At 55.5% G+C, this 16496-nt stretch overlaps 1 protein-coding gene across 1 annotated transcript; it reads left to right on the top strand.

The window, feature by feature from the left end:
• Positions 1-332: 332 nt before the first annotated feature.
• On the top strand, positions 333-15898 carry JDP2 (Jun dimerization protein 2). The gene is made up of 4 exons (XM_040558526.1): positions 333-395; positions 10468-10691; positions 14049-14153; positions 14743-15898. The coding sequence occupies exons 2-4, from the start codon at positions 10491-10493 to the stop codon at positions 14926-14928; spliced, it is 492 nt and encodes a 163-aa protein (XP_040414460.1). The 5' UTR covers positions 333-395; positions 10468-10490; the 3' UTR covers positions 14929-15898.
• Positions 15899-16496: the final 598 nt, after the last annotated feature.

Here is a 16496-nt window from a genome sequence, read left to right as displayed (position 1 = left end):
GGTGTGCCGGTGCCGGTGCCGGTGCCGGTGCCACCCCACCTCGGCGCTCCCCGCCCCGCGGCCCCGCTCTCCCGCCCGCCCTCCCTGACGTGTGGCGCTGGCAGCCCGGCCGGTTCCGCATTCCCGACCCCTCCCCGCAGCCCAGGGGCCGCTATATAACCGGGGCTGATGCAACCCACCCCGCCGCCCGCCACAGCCCGCGGGAGGCGCGCACCGGGGCGGCGGGGGGCCGAGGCGGCCCGGCGGGGACCGACAGCGGCAGGAGGCGGCCGGGGGCCGGGGCAGCGGAGCCGAGCCGAGCCGAGCCGGGCGGCGGCGGGGCTGAGCCCGCAGCCCGCTGCCGGCCCCTGCGGCCGGGCCCCGCGGGCACCCCGGCGGCCCGCTCCCCGTGCACGGTGGGTGCGGGCGCTGCGGGGCCGGGGGGGGGGGGGGGAGCCGGGGTGGCCGGGGGTGGAGGCCGGGAACGGGCGGCCGGGGTCGCCGCGGTGGGCTGGGGGGTGCGGGGATAGGGCCCCGGGGAGCGGATCGGAGCCCCCCGGTCCTACTGGGGGTACCGGGGGGGTTGCGGGGAGGGGCGGCCGGGCTGCGCTCCACCTGTCCGCGGGGTGCGCAGGTGGGGGGCTGCGGGGCTCCCCGCTCCTGGTGCCGGGGGTCTGGGGTGCGTGCGGGGTGCCGGGAGGAGAGGGGCCCCCCGGGACCCCCCGCCGCCCCGTCCCGAGCCCGCAGGGGCAGCCAGGCGTGGGGCTGAGTGGAAGTTGCATTCTTCTGCGCGGGCTGCTCCGGGAGGCGCTTTGCTATTTTTTTTTTCTTTTTTTTTTTTTTTCCGTGGTAGGGAAATAGGTTTGAGAGCAAATTGGGGGAAAGGGAGAAATACCGAGAGAGCAAGAGCCACATTATGTTTCCATTCTCCTTTAATGAAGGCCCTGTGGAGGTGTATTTGAAAACACAGGGTCTCCTATGCCTTCAAGGAGGGTGAGAACACTGCGCTGGCTGCTTCCAGGGCCATATGCAGCGTATGGTGGCCAATGAAACGGGGCCTGGCTCGTTCTGTTGCTTGTCTTGGCAGCCTGCTGCATGGCTTGTATTACCAGCCCTGGAACACAACCACTGCCAAACTGTGTGTGTGTGTGTGTGCGCGTGTGTTTGGACTCCGAGAGCTCAGCAGAAACAAATGCTTCAGCAGCTCGGAGCAGGATTTTTTAGCTGGTTTCAGGAGAACTCGCACGAAAAACTCTATCTGGAGGCCGGTGCCGGAGCCCGCGCTGGGAATTTGGCGGTTACCGCTTTCACGGGGACATCTGGGAATGCCAATTGTTGGAGTTCACATCCTTAGTATGACTCCTGGTGATTCAAAAAGGGAAGAAAAGAAACCTGCCCATCTGGGGGACGAGTGGGTGGGTGCGGGAGCTGCCGTCCAAGCCGTCCCTGTGTCAGGCGGCCATTGGCTGCTGCGCTCCTCGGGTCTCTGCCATTTCTCGGGGTGGCCGGAGCTCACGGCAGGTTGCTGCTCCCTCTGCCCACTACTGCTTCTCCCCCCTCGTTACAGCTGGGCACTTCCCTCCTTACAGGATGCCAGGGTCTCTGCTGTGGCCCTGGCCGAGGAGGAGTAGATATCCCCTCCATCTCAGCAGAGTGCCCACCTGGGCTGTCCGAGAGCGGGCAGCGCCAAGCATCTGCCGTGTGCTCTCCTTCCCCGTGCTGGCGTTTGCTACTTCATCTGCTCTGCCTGGTCAGGTGGTGGGCAGCACACAGTGTCTTGAGAGCCTGAAGCTGCCCAGAAGCTCCTTTCACTGCGGTGGGCCGTGCCCCATTGACTTGGCCCCAGCTCCCCCAAGAACAAGCCGTGGTGTGTGGCAGCCTGCATGTGTCCTGCAGTGCCCGTGTGGCAAGGAGCGGGCACGGCAAGCCTGGTGCCATCTGCCTTTGGCCGCTGGCATGGGTTTCTCCATTGCACGGACTGCCCAGAGCGTCAGTCCAAACCCTGCAGGCTATTTAGCATGCAGCCTGGGAGCTGAAGGTCTGTATGGGCCTCTCAGCTGAGCGGGGCAGCAGCAAGCTAGCCAGAGCTGGTCTTTATATGGCTTAGAGGTCTTTGTGGATGACCCTGGCATTCAGGGCACAATTCTGAGGAGTTTGTAGGGGGGCCTCTCATCTCTGAGGCCACCCTTGCCCCTGAGGTTGGAGCTCTGTGCCAGGGGAGGGCTGTCTTCTTGAAGAAGATTCCAGCCCTGACCACATGCGGCCGTGGAAGGTCCTGGGGGATTTTAACAAGTCAGTTGTTAACCTCAATGCCTGAGCTGCAGCCTAGCTCAGATCAGCACATTCCCTCCTCCCCAAGTCCATCTGAACTGCTGTGGGCAGGAATAGGGTCGCTGCTACCTTCCTGTTCTGTGCTGCCGTCCGGTGAGTGGTGCAGTGTTATTAAATGTCTGCCACGCTCCATGCCAAAGCCATAATTAATGGCGATCTCTTAATGCAGCAGCTGCGAGGAGCCTTGGCTATGCTGGGTGCTGTACAAACCCCTGCTGTTACAGGTTGCTTGAAGGTGCTGCATTGCAGTGGTAGGGGTAGTGTGGTGCTAAACTGGAGCTTTTTGCTGCCCTGCGAAGGTATGGAGGAAAATGCTGGGGGAAGGAGGAGGACTGTGAGCTGACTGCTTTGCTGATGGCAAAGAGGGGGTTACTTCTAAAGTTGAGGACTGATTTCTTGCCTTCTTGTAATGGCAATAAGAAGCCAAAGCAGCAGACAGGCAGGTGTGTGGTGGTGCCACTCAGCTGGCGGGGGCTGCACGTGTGCCCTGGCGAGGCTGCCTGCTCTGGGCTGCCCCTTGGGTGCAGTGTCAGGAGCTGGGTGCCTCCCTGGTGGAGGGGAGGAGGGAAGCAGCAGGGCTCTCTGCGTTCCTGCTCTCAGAATGCTCCTCGCAGCCTTCTCGCTGTGAGCGGCTCGGGCGTTCTTCCTGCCATCTGTGTGAAACCAGACATCCAGGGCTGAGCCAGGCTGCTCCCACTCAAGAAATCAGTCTAGACTTCCATCTCCTGAGGATGTCCTCCTCCAGAGCTCCTTCCTCTCTTCAGCATCATGGCCCTGCAGCCCTCTTGGTGGAGCTCAGGGATCTGGGCTGGGACACTACGTGGAAGGGTGCTCACAAACCCGGCAGCTCTTTGTCCACCACATTGCCCGTGGGAGAGAAGGAACAGGAGGGGCAGCTGGGGGTGTCTGTGGGAGGGGTTCTTCTTTGCCCTTGGTTGCAGGAGCTGGCTGCAAACCTCATGGGATGGAAGTGGAGTGGCAGTAAGTGAGGCCCCGTGGTGTCTGCCATGCAGAGGTGGCACGCTGCAGCTCAGCACACCTGGTAAGCCACGCGGTGAGACCTTAAACGGGTCTTTAGACAAGGGGCAACCTCCCCAAACGCCATGTAGCACTAAGCAGCACTATGTCCTTGCTGTAGGAGGGGCATGCACAGTTTAATCCCAGTGGGTGTCACTACAGCACCTCAGTGCACCGCAGGTGTTGGGCTGTGCACCCACGGGTTCAGCAGATGAATGAATAAATGCACAGCGCCTGTTAAAGTCCATGTTTGCCAGCGCTGCTGCACGGGTATCTGAAGGACAGGTTACAACCAAAGGGCTCGGCTGTTGCTGTGTTTTGATGGTTGGCAAATAACTTTGATACTGATCGGCGTGGCCTTTGGCACTGGGAGTAACTGCTTTTAAAAATACAGAGCAGAAGAAGCTGGATAGGTTACAGAGTGACCTGCTGTAAGGAGCTACTTCCAGCTAGGTGCATCTGGTGTTTAGAGCTGGTGGCTGCTGCCTGGGAATGGGAGCATATCACGTTTTAGAAAATGGGAGGAAAAAAAAAAGTAATTGCATGTTCAGGTACTCTTGGCACTGGGCATACGAGGTGTGGCTTTCTGCCTTCAGCGTGGTAGTGTTAACCCAGCATTCGTGGGGTGCTGAACCTTGACGTGGAATAACGTTTGTGGGCTCCACTGACCCTCAGCCCCCTGCAGCCCCCCAGCCAGAAAAGTCCAGATGGGGAGAAAGCAAGTGGCTCCGTGCTTCAGAAAACAAGTGATAGCCAATTGCCCTGTCTTTGTTTAGAAAGTTACATTCTTGAGGCATGAGAAGTCAGGCATGTCAGGAAAGGGCTTTCATATAAATCATCCTTCTGCCAATGAGAAGGAACTGGAAAGATGCGGTGTAGAGCATACAGACTGAGCAAACCTGATAGCCAGGAGCTAAAAACAAAAGTGAAAAAGGATGGTTAAGCCATAATAAATTCTAAGGGACCGAAATTAGCTTCTCATGGATGGCAGTGTTACTTCCGATCTCCAAAGCAGAATTCTTGCTTGTTGGCCGTGAACAGATGAAGGGCTGACTTAGAGCCCAGGGCTCCAGGACTGCATGAACAAATGGCAACAGTATGCTGAGCGCTAACGTACTGATGAAGAGATCAAAGATAGCTCGTACGGTAGGTTGCAGGCTTTGGCAGCGCTCCGATGCATGGCAGCTGACAAGTAATGGCACGCACCCAGGTCGGGCCTGGTGTGGCAGAACAACAGGCAGGCAGGGCCTTGGTTCTGCAGGCAGCGTGGAGAAGGGCTGCTGGGACAGACTGCCTTATGGCACTGCTTGTTAGCCTGGAAAAAAAGAGGAACAGGTGGATATTTACAGTGGCAAACCCCCCTGGCTGGCAATAGGTGCCAGACTGTCTCTCTGAGCATCGGAAGGGTGCTGGGGTCAACCACTGCAGATGTCAGAGCGTGTGATAGAGCTTGTGCTGGAAGAAACCGTGATTTATAGCCAGCACTTTAACCAGAAACTGAAAATAAGGTTGTAAACAGCTCCCACTCTCACCAAGGAAGCTGACAGCACAGATAAGGCAGCAATGGCAATTTAAGGTGAAGTGAAGGGTGTCTGTCAGAAGCTGCTTTGAGATGTTGTGGTCTTCGCTGTAGGATGGTGCTGTTGACAAAGCAGCAACTGCATCTGGCTTATAAAGATGCAGATGGCGCACTGGGCTAAGTGAGGATGCACAGGATGCTCCTGGGGGAATAGCAGGTACAGACTAAGGCAGCTTCTGCACAGGAAAATGAATGTGTGACTTCAGCACAGGTAGGCATTCCTGTGCTGCTTTTAGTCTGTGGGTAAGAATAGCACTGAAGAGGTGGCAGGAGGGGCATGAATATAGGCTAGCAACCAGAATACAAGCCCTCAGGGACCCTGGGCTACGTGGATTATGCCTACGCACGTTAGATTTATGCAGTAACTGCTGCGCAAACATCAGCTACCTCAGAAAAAGGAAAAAAAAAACAATGAACTCAAGAGTCCCCAGAAAAAGCAACAGCAAAGTCAGTATGGAAAACAAAACAACAACAACAACAAAACCACAAGGAAATGAAGACTTAAAGTGTAAGAAAAAGAACAGGAGCATATGCAGGGACAGCGAAGCTGAGCAAATGTCAGTAACAGCTCAGTAAAGCTTCTTCCCACTAGGCAGCTGGCTCCGGAAAAGAACAGACCCCAGCAACAGGAGAAAAACAAGGAGTACTCCATGCTGCCTTTAATAAAACATTAAGTGAGCCAGTGTCACAGACCATTGACCATAAAGACGTGGTTGGGGGACAAAGGACAGAACCACTCGTCACTGCTGTGAAAGATGCAGCAAAAAGGTGAGAAAAGGAAGCCGTACTGTTGTCAGCTTTTTGGAGATGAGACTGCAGATAAAATAACTGAGCTTGCCAGCAGACTGCAGGTCTGAGACCTGCAGTTCCAAAGCGAGGACGCCAAAGTGACTGCAATAATTAGGAGGGTTTACAGACATTTTGGCAAAAGGTCAAGTCTTGTGTTCCAGTGCTTACCCAGAACAAGGGGAGGGTAGGAGCAAAGCTGAAGAAGTACAAACTGGGTTTTGACCCCTGAAATCACGTGTTGACCAGACTTTTGCTGTGAGGTTAGTTGCTGAAGAGAGGATTGAATGACACAAGCTGTGCATCGCTGAGCTGAAGTTTTAAGAAAGCCTCCTCTGTCTCATAATTCACTGTGGAGCATCTTGAGATGTTGTGGCACAAAATGATGAATAGCATCAGTGCAGAACGCACAGCTACAGGGAATGTAAACTGGAGCAGCTGGCGTCATGCAGATACCAGTGTCAGATGGAAGACTACACATTCTCTTTCCCCTTACTGCTTTGCTTTGCTGTTGGCTTCGTTATGTGAAGAAGCATAGCTGATACAATGCAGGAATTGTGTGGTTCTGCAGTAGGACACCAGAAAGCTAGGTTTTACTGAAGATGCAACTTCTTTCAGCTCATGTAAGGAGTCACTGAAAGACTGCCTGGCACTGAGGAGAAAAAAAAAGTTTGTGTTAATAACCAGTTATGAAAAGAACAAACCTAATAAGAATCCCAGCTAAAGCATGGTGTTAGAAAGCAAAGGAATCAGAGGTGAGTTGTTTCCCGTTCCTTAGAAATAACAAACACTGCAAGGGAATATCCAGGGAGGAATTACAAATTGGCGATGCACCAGCTGTATTCACCACTTCCAGCAAGATCTGGCTATTGAAAAGCTGCAACTTAAAGGTCAAACTCAGATCTTGCACCTCAAAGTTATTTCTGCCCTAACGTGCAAATGTGGTAGAAATATGCTGGAGCTCTAGGCAGGCATGTTGGTGTCTTCCAGAGTAATGGCCTCAGGAATAAGGCCAAATATTAAATAAAGTTACATACTTTGGCATTTTTAACATGATCAAAGTACAATTTCTTACCTGTAGTGTTATGCAGGAAAGTAGGTGAAAGTATTTGGGACTTGGGTACCTGGGAACAGAAGTAGTTGGACATGGGAGTCCCTGCGATCGGCAGTGATGGTGCCTGCGGCTGTGGCGCTTCAGGGACTGGGCTGGATTAATGCTCACTGCACCCTGCTCTGAGAGGGGTGGCATCTCTCCTCATTCCCTTGTTTTTGCGGTTACAGCTCTGCTGTAAATGGCTTACATTCCTCTCCAAGGTCTAACAACTTGACTCTTGGCAGTTCTCGGTGTGCTCCTGAGCTTCCTGACCCCTGAGCAGGACCTCATTTGGAGGAGCCTTCCTTGTCGCCTAGTTCTCAGCTCGTCCTAATGTGCAGGCTCACCTTCTTCCAGGTGGCTCCTCGTGCTTTGGTTTGAACTGCTTTAGATTTAGTTTAAGCTGATGCATGTGTGATGTGGGCTTTGCCCATGCAGTAACTGGGCTCAGGATAAGTTTATAGAGCAAAATAGGTACCGGGCCAGCTCCTTCACTCAGGCTCCTTCAAGGCACATTAAGCCACCAGACCAAAGATGCAGAGGGAAAAGGTGGATGAGATAAAGCACAACGTTTTCTCAAATCCTTGGCAAGCTTTCCCTGGGTAGCTACTCAGAGCTGGAGTGCAGGGTGGCACTCAGTGGTCAGGTAGTCCCATAGCCTGGAGGGGGAAAAAAAAATTCTTCTCCCTCCTTATTTCATAAATTATATTGACCATGAATTCTCTGTAGCTGAGTACCTGGACTGTCCAGCCCGGCACATAGGTACAGTTGGTGTCGTGATGTAAAACAGTGAGTTATAACCAGGTTCCCCAAATCAAAAATGAATTTAAGCATCCAGCAGTGGGCTCGAGTCAGTTCCCAGCCTGAACCATATGAAAGGGTGGGCCAAGGCCCCAAATTAGTGTGTGCCAGTGCAGCTCACAGTATTTGCAGGAAGGAGGCTTCAGGGCGTTCGTATACCTCTGCCACGGAGTCCTAGTGTTTCATTATGCCCCAGCTGTTCAAGCTGGGGGTGGATGTCCATGGGACTGCTGCTGGGGGTGTGCAGGAGCTGGCCCCGGCTGCGGTGCTGTCAGCAGGCCTCTTCCCAGAGCCACCGTGTGTCACCTCACTGGTGGTGGCTGGGAATGGGCTCGTGATGCAGTGCCTGTAATTATCACCAAACGGCAGTGTGAGATAACTCCGCTGCTATATCCTGTGGCAGTGTGTCTGGGGAAGGTCCCCTCCCCTTTGCCGTGCCACCTCGCTGGCCAGGCGCTGCCCTGTGGGGAGGGACAGTTTCTAAGGAAGATGGTAGGGATTTAGGCAATACCTGCTTGTGTTTTCCGAACTGGAGCACAGCCTAGGGCAGGACGGTGCCTGGTTTCTGGGTATCTTTGCTGTGTAAGGCCTGGATGGCAGGGAAGTGAGGTGGCTGCAGCTTCAGAGCACTGCTGGCACCATCCAATGCAACCTCCGCAATGTGGAGCTACAGCTGTCTGCTTTGGGGATTGCTCTGGGAGAATAAATGCTTTGCATTGTTTTAGTGCTCTGCAATCTCAGTGAGTTGACGTGTGGTCTCTTCTGAGGTCAAGTGTCACTACCAAATTTTTTCTCTTTTATTGTCAGACGGGCAGGAGTCCATTTCATCAGGTAGCATCACTTCCCTTCAGAAGTTACTCATCTCCCCTGTCTTTCCCATCCGCTCCTTTTCAGGCTGCTATGTCCTTGTGCAGATCATCTCCCCCCAGCCCAGCATCCTCCCCCTGCGTACCAGCACTGTGAGCACTGGCTTGGCCTCCCCTTTTGCATCTCTCCTCCTGAAAGATGACCGCAGCAGAGGGCTTGCTTCCTGCTCGCTGCATGTCACTGCCTCTGTACGGTCATGGTGGTGCTGCATTTGCTTTCCACGCTCTTTCTCAAGTCCTGCTGGTTACCACTGCTGTCTGCCGAGCGCACTCTGTCTTGGGACAGCTCACACGGACACCTGGGTCTCGGTGGCAGGTTAGAGTGTATGACAGCTCACAGCATATTGCAGCTTGTAGGTGCTCCCTGATGCAAATCCCTTGGTCCGTCACATCAGGACGGCTTGCACAGCACTCGTGCTGGGAGCTGTGGAGCTTTTGTTTGCCTCTCTGGTCTGGACTAACCTGTATGATTGGCTTTCCTTCCCCCTCACTGCTCATCTCCTGTTCCCTGACATTAACTAACATATCAAATAATCTCCTGGGCAGAGAGACATGCCAGTGCCAAGAAGTCCTTACCTTCTCTGCTTGTCATGGTTAAGACTGACTTGCACTTGCTGACCCTGCGTGAGCAGGGGGTTGGACTAGGTGACCTCTAGAGGTCCCTGTGCGACTCAGTGATCCGTCACTCCTATCCCACACCCGGCTCTGCGCACGTTCACAGTCTGGTGGTGACAGATCTGTCACCTGGGATGGCTAGTACTGGGCAGCTGTGGCAGCTGGCTTGTTAACATGTGTGTGCCTCCACTTAGCACAGCCGTACCACCTGGACCAAAAATCTGCATCACCCCTTGCCCTGTCTCTCAGCGTGAGAGAGTGGATGCTTGGGAAGGAGCAGGGCGAGCACACGTTACCCCTCACCTCATGCATCTCCTGGCTCCGGCAGTGGGTGCTGCCAGCTTGCAGCCCCTCTCCCCCTTTGGGGTGCCTCCTGACACGGGTTGGGATGGGGTGGCCGCCCCCAGGCTCCCCGTGGGTGCTGGGACCGGTCCGGCTGGGCAGAGCCAGGAGAGCGGCGCAGCGACGCGTGGTTGTGTTGGGGGCGGGGGGAATGGTGGCTGCGTGGACAGAAGGTGACTCTGCGTGTTGTAACTGGGTCGCTAGAGAGTGTCCCAGGCCTGTTACGCAAGCGGAGACGTGCTTATGTGGTAGCCAACAGCCACCTGCTCCCTCTGCTTTTTGGCTGATAGGACGGCGCCAGCTCTACAGGCTTCTCAGTTTAGGTCTAATTTTATTTCTGTATCTCTTAGCCAGTTGTTCTGCACGTTTCCGGGTAACTCCCTTTCTTCTGCCTATAAGCGACTTGCCAAAGCTTGTCCCAGTCCTATTCTCTCTCAATTTTTTTTTCTCTCCTGATAGAAGAAGCATTTTGCACATTGCTCCGCTTCCCCTCCCCTCCAGCCTTTGTTTCCTCATGTTTGTGCTGGGAGATGTTCGTTCAGTGCCAGGTTTCTCCCTCAGCAGCTTTTCACTGTTTTATCCTCAGTCCCCGTGTGCTGTGCCCCGACCCCGGTCAGCAGGCTCAGCCTGCCCAGCAGGCAGCCAGCCTGAGGCACGGTGCGGCCCTCACAATGCTGTTTTCTTCTCGTCCTAATACCTACGCATTCATCAAAACTCAGTAAGAGCAAACCTTGATCTTCGGCACTCCAGAGAAAGGTGTGCCAAGATCAACAGCCTGTGGGACCACATCACTGTTGATCCTGTAAGTCCCTGTACCGAGCTCCTGTTTCTCTGGTGCTGTGCCTCTCAGGTCTCTTCTTCTTCCTGACCTACAGGCCAGTGGCGTGTCCTTCCTAGCAGGATTTGTATATTTTGGTTTCTGCCACCCGACTTCTGCTCAGTCCTTGCCTTTGCCATCCCTGGGGGAGAGCGGCAGCTTTACCTGGGCCTGTGGAGTCGGCTGGCTTTGTGGCACATTGCGAGCGGGGCAGTAACGGGCCGTGTCTCTCCCTCTGCAGCCTGCGGAGCCGTGTCCCCTGCTATGATGCCAGGGCAGATCCCCGACCCGTCGCTGACGGCTGGCGCGCTGCCTGGGCTCGGCCCCTTGACGGGACTGCCTGGCACCGCCCTGACCGCCGAGGAGCTGAAGTACGCCGACATCCGCAACATCGGGGCCATGATCTCGCCGCTCCACTTCCTGGAGGTGAAGCTTGGGAAGAGGCCCCAGCCCGTGAAAAGTGAGGTGAGTCTGGGGGCTGCTGGCTGCGGGCGGCCCCGCTGGTGGCGCAGGGGCTGTTCCCTACCGCTGCCCAGGTCGCTCTGTGCCCGGGCGTCCTGCCAGCGAGGCCGGCAGTGTGGTTAACCAGCGTGTCACGCTGCCTGCTGGCGACTGCACTGCTGGCTGCCTCCTCCCTGTCCCTGCCATGGTGTCCCAGACGTGACCGGTCCCTCACAGCTTTTGGCAGCCGGCTAAACTCGAGCCCCGTTTGAGGAGCTGGGTTTGGCACAGCCGCTGCTCGGGGCCTCGGCTTTGTCTCGGGGCTCCTGGCGAGGGGATGGTGGGCGGCTGCTGCTCGGTCCCACGGGCTGTCACGTCACGATTGTGTTACAGGGGCTTGGGAGACACTTGCACAGCGTTTTCCTTGTGTGCTTGCCTCATGTTTTGGCTGGCTCCTTGAACCTTGCTGTACTGGTGCTGTTTGCGTCAAGCAGTGCCAGCAAACGGAGCTGGAAGTCCATCAATGTGAGGCCCCAAAGTGGTGAGAGTGGTGGCTTCTGTCAGAAAGACTGTTTGGTAAACAACCCTATTGAACCGTCCTCTTGCTCCTGCTGGAGAATACTTCAGACAGCGCCGTGTGAGGATGGGGCGTTGTGCGTTGTCAGGGATGTCAGTGCAGAGGTGCTAGCTGTGTGAGAGGTGGTCCGTGGTGAGCTGTGAGCTGAAGCAGATGAAGCAGCAGCTCCAGGGAGCTCCGAATGAGTGCTGACACTTGGTTTCACCCGAATCTTATGGTAAATGCTCAGCAGCATCCAGGCCCACCCATGGGGAGGGTTCCTGATCCTTTACACCCACCCCTTGTGGTGTACTCCTGCTGGGAGAACCGCTGTGGTCAAGCCCATCAGTTACCTTTCAGTGAAGCACTGTGTCCAGCGGTGTCCTGCCAGCTCGCACCGTGCTGGGAGCCGGCTGGAGCCCACCTGGGAAGGGGCTTGGCAGCTCCGTAACGATGGAGCTGGGGACGGGGTGCTGCGGGAGGCCAGCAGAAGACCTGGGAGGTGCTGAAGGCATTGGTCCCTCCATGGGCAAAGCAGTTATGAGTTGGTACCTAAAGCCAAATGTGGTCCCAAGCTCCTGGTCTGCTACTTCTGTAGCAGCTTGATCTGCAGATTTCAGGGAAATGTGGAGGAAAGACGAGGGGAACCCCACCAGCAGCCCCCAGATGGCTGCCTCCCCTGCAGCCTCTTCCTCCCTTGCATGGCTTGTGGAGTCAAGGAGTTGAGGATGGCAAATGGAGCTTCCTCTGGCATGGGCTTTGCAGCAAAAGCCTGGGAGAGCTGAAGCAGTAGCTGCTTATTCCGTGCGTAGCCAAGAAGCAACCCACGCGTAATTTTGCAATGCAGCCTGCAGCTGCTTTCCTCTTGCAGGGAGATGGAGCCTGAGGAGGCTGGGTGCTGGCATGCCATGCTTTGTGCAGAGCCGAGGAACAGGCAGCTTTTTCCCCTGGCACGGTGGTATTTGTCCGTGGCAGCGCACACAAAGCCCACGTATGGGGTGGTGGAGGCACTGTTACCATCCCTCGTGCCTGTAACAGAGCTGAGTCCTAACCCCCAGCACCAGGGCCATGTCACCTTTTTGAACTGAAACAGAGGCAGAAAGGAGACAAGCTGCTTTCTTGAAGTGGCAGGAGCTGTAGGACAACAAAAAGCAGAGCCAAGAGTTCAGGCTGCTGCTATCTGTGCTGAGCCACTCTCCCTGAGCACCTGTAGGCACCATCTAAAGGGCATCGCCCTTCACTGGCCCTCTGTGGGTGTAGGGGAAGCTGAAGGGGACAGGGAAGGGACGCTTATTCTTTGACCCCAACTGAGAAGAGCAACTAAGCGTGGCAATGTGTCAGGCAGTTCACAGGGAGACAGTGAGGCTGGTGCTGTCGCTGTTCTTCCAGGAAAAGGCAGCAGAGCACGGAGTTAGAGCCTGCCTGGTCACTTCTGCAAATGCCCACCACATCTGCGTTGTGTGCATGTAGTGAGAGCTGGCAGCTGGTGGGACATGGGGGCATCGGTGCAGATCCCATCCTGGTTCTGCTAAGTATAGAGCTGCTGTGGCAGAGGGATGGTTGCAGCCTGGCAGTGTGGGAAGCCTGTGCGTAGCTTGTGCTGCCTTTGCTTGATATTTTACTCCCATTTAAAATCACAAATTTGGTATAATGCTTGGGAAATAACATAGAGAAGATGCAAAAGCTGTTAGTGCTATAAAACTTGGACATTGTTCTCTAGATACTAGACATACAGCTTACTTAACTCTGCCCAGTCAATGTTTCATTCTGTCCTTGCACGTCACATTGGGATGTTTTGATTAGAGGAATTTTGATTCTGTAAATAGGTAGCAGCTTGTGCAATTTGCTGTGGGTGGTGGCACCTGTGGCCTTCATTTCCTGCAGGCACCACTGATGTATCTATGTCTAGGATACTCAGGTGGTCCCCATGCCCACCACCACTTCGTGCCTGTGGTGTTGGAGATCTCTTGGCTCCTTATGAGGTCCCTAAGCCCAGGTGTGAGAGCAGCGAGGCTGATCAGATGGTGTGGGCTGCGAGAGGCTTGTCTGGGAGATACGTCCCTCGATCACGCTGGCTTGGGGAAGTACGAAGGGGAGGATGTGGCTGCCTTGGCAGGCTGGAGTTGCCCTTGAAGAAGGTGCAAATAGACTGTGGAAGTGATCATAAAGTAAATGTTGCTGCCACTGTATTTGAGAAGATGTATGCTGTCAGCTGTCAACTGATAGGAATAAGGCAGTTCGGTCTGACATCTCAGTCGTCAGAGTCCCAGGCCAGATGTTCATGTTTATTGTTTGTGGGTCTTAAAGGCCCGAAGGGTCTTTTCTCCCACAGCTCTGCTGCAAGGTGTCACCTGGATACTGAGCTCGCAGGGCTGTCTAGCACTCACAGTTCTCTGGAGAAGGAACTGGTTTGGGTTCTCGGCTGGAAGCGTGCCACAGGCCACTTACACAGGCTTTGTAGTAAATATCCCTAAATACTTTGATTATGGGTTTCCAGCCCATAGGGATTATTAGCCTGGTCTGTGCGGTTTGAATCAGATAGCAGAGAGCGACTGAGTCACAGCAAACAGCACCGGCGCTGCTGTGTCCCGTGTCCTTATCGGAGATGCAGCACCTGTCCCCAGCTTACTGGGGTGGCCCGGTGGCTTGGCCCCGGCGTCGAAGGCACATCAACGTTAGAGGCTGTGGCAGCGATGTGTTTGGTTCCTTGTAAGGGTTAGACCACGTCACTGGTGACCACTGGTGAGGGCGGCAGTGGGGCTGCCAGGGGCTCCCAACCTCCTCCACTTGATGGCTCTGACCTGGGCTTCTCCGTCTTGTTGCAGCTTGATGAGGAAGAGGAGAGGAGGAAAAGGCGCCGGGAGAAAAACAAGGTAGCAGCAGCGCGATGTCGTAACAAGAAGAAGGAGAGGACAGAGTTCCTGCAGCGGGTGGGTGCCCTGACCTGGAGGTGGGCTCTGGGCCTGGGGAAAGAGGGCTCTGGTAGTCTGCCAGTGTCTGTGCTGGAGCAGGAGCACCCTTGGGAATGTGGCCCAGGACAGGGGCCTTTTGCCCAGATTCCTGGAGGTTTCCCCATTCAGAGGCCAGGTGCCCTCTGGCCGTGACCCCAAGGCAGAAAAACGCTCCCACCACCTTACTGCTTTTCTGTAAGGGCTGGGGGGATGCAGGTAAATGACACGGCTGGGACAAGGAGCCATTTCACAAAGGCAGCTCCTTGCTGACAGCAGGATGAACCTTTCAAAATTTAAAAATGCAGGTTTGTTTCCTGGTGTCCTTCCAGCCCATGGAAAGCAGCCAGGCAGGGTGTTCGCTATGGTGCAGCAGAGTCCTGCCCTAGGAGCTGGCTGTGGGTTGGGTAGGAATTGCCCGGAGGAACCTGGTATCTCAGCATGTCCTCAGGCTGCTCCTGTGTGGCAAGGGCTGAGGAGCAGCGCTGAGCAGAGGTGGCTTTTTGGGCAAATATTTCTTGCATCTGTTCCATTGGAGCAGTCACATGCAGTTGTGTTTCTGCCCTGTTAGGAGTCTGAGCGTCTGGAGCTCATGAACGCGGAGCTGAAGGCCCAGATAGAAGAGCTGAAACAAGAGAGGCAGCAGCTGATCCTGATGCTGAACCGGCACCGTCCAACCTGCATCGTGCGGACAGACAGCATCAAGACACCCGAGAGCGAAGCCAACCCGCTGCTGGAGCAGCTAGAGAAGAAGTGAAGGTGGCACTGGGCCAGGAGGAGGAGACAGTGGCGCAGGGTCTTCCAGGGTCTCTAATGTATGTACTGTATGAAGAACTGTGCACCGAGGCCTGGTGCATCCAGGACCCAGTGGGCTTCCTTGGGAACTATGGACCAAACAAATTTGGGGGCAGAGAAGATTGGGAACCTGTCAACCGTCTACTCTGAGGCTGAACCCGGGAGCAGGGCTAGCAGCGCGGGCGAGGGCAACCTCTCTGTGATACCTCATCGCGGCCCTTCGGCCTGCTCGCGGCCCCGGGGACCCACGGCATGGCGGCATGTCCTGCGAGGAGGAGGAGAGGAGGAGGCACGGGAGGAGCTCCCGCTTCGCCTTCTCTCTTCCCCACAGCCCCTCAGCATGTCCGTGGGGAGCGGGGCCCGCAGGCAGGAGGGACGGCGGCAGGACAGCGGAGCGGTGCCTGCAGCACTCCCGCCCCGCTGCGTGCCGGAGCCGTCCCCGGAGGCTGCCGCCGCTCCTGGCGCACACTCCGCACGGAAACCCCAACCGAAGAACCGCAAACACTTGACGCGGCCCCGTCTGGTGGGCAGGCCTGTCGGGGCTCGGTGGCGCAGGCGCCCCCCACAAGCACACTCTCAGTATAATGTTTACAGCCCAGCTGTCCGCGTCGGCCGTGCTTTTGAATGCACATTTTTACACTTTTTTTAAGATATTTTTTACAAAGTTTTTATACAGCGATCTCTATATGGATTTATATAATCACTAGATGTGATCCCATAGAAATGTATGTTATGATGGTCTGTTTGTTACAAATGCATATGCCACAGTTATCTCCATTGTGTTACTTGTCCGGCAGCGTCCGGCTCCTTCCCCCAGCATGCTGGGAAGGGGGTCCAGCAGCCCTCTGCAGTGGTGTCGCTGCCGTCTCCATCCATGTATGTCCTTCATAATACTCAGTTCTGTATCTCTCAGTAAATGTTACCTTTACATACGCTGTCCTCCAGTGCTTTGTCTGGGCCAGGCCGTGGTGGGCTCTGACTAGAGTTTGGCATCGTGGCAGCAGCTGCTGGGTTTCTGGCTGTGCTGGGTGCCCTCTGGCTGACCAGGACTGGGAAGATGATTCCAGGACCGTCTTGGTACCTCTCTGTGTTAGTAGAAGAGTTCATCCTGGGGAAGCTGAGAGCCTTGGAGGTGGCTCTGAGTGTTGTCAATCAGGAAGCAGCTCAGTGCTGCACCTAACAGGGCAGGCAGGGCACGACTCGCTGGCTGAAAGCGCGGAGGTGTGAGACACGGGAGGTCACCTTGCCTTTTGCTTCTGGATTCAGCAGGAGTGCAGCAGCTTGAACTCCTCGGAAGGAAGACAAAAGGTAGGAGAGCTGTTGCAATGTCACGGTGGTGGTGATCCCTTTCATGGAAGGAGGTAGAAGACCACTGGGCCTCCTCTGGGTCCCAGCCCTGCCCCTGACTGATGTTCTGGGAAAGGCGACCCCTACCCTGGGCATCAGCCAGTGCCAGGCACAGGGATGTGCAGGTTCAGAAGATACTTGGCTGGGCAATGTTGAGGTGCTAGGACTAAAGGGGTTGCTGGG

Source organism: Cygnus olor, chromosome 5 (assembly GCF_009769625.2).
Source record: "Cygnus olor isolate bCygOlo1 chromosome 5, bCygOlo1.pri.v2, whole genome shotgun sequence".
Taxonomy (NCBI): domain Eukaryota; kingdom Metazoa; phylum Chordata; class Aves; order Anseriformes; family Anatidae; genus Cygnus; species Cygnus olor.
The sequence above is the reverse complement of the archived record's forward strand: the minus strand, read 5'-3'. Positions and strand labels throughout refer to the sequence as shown.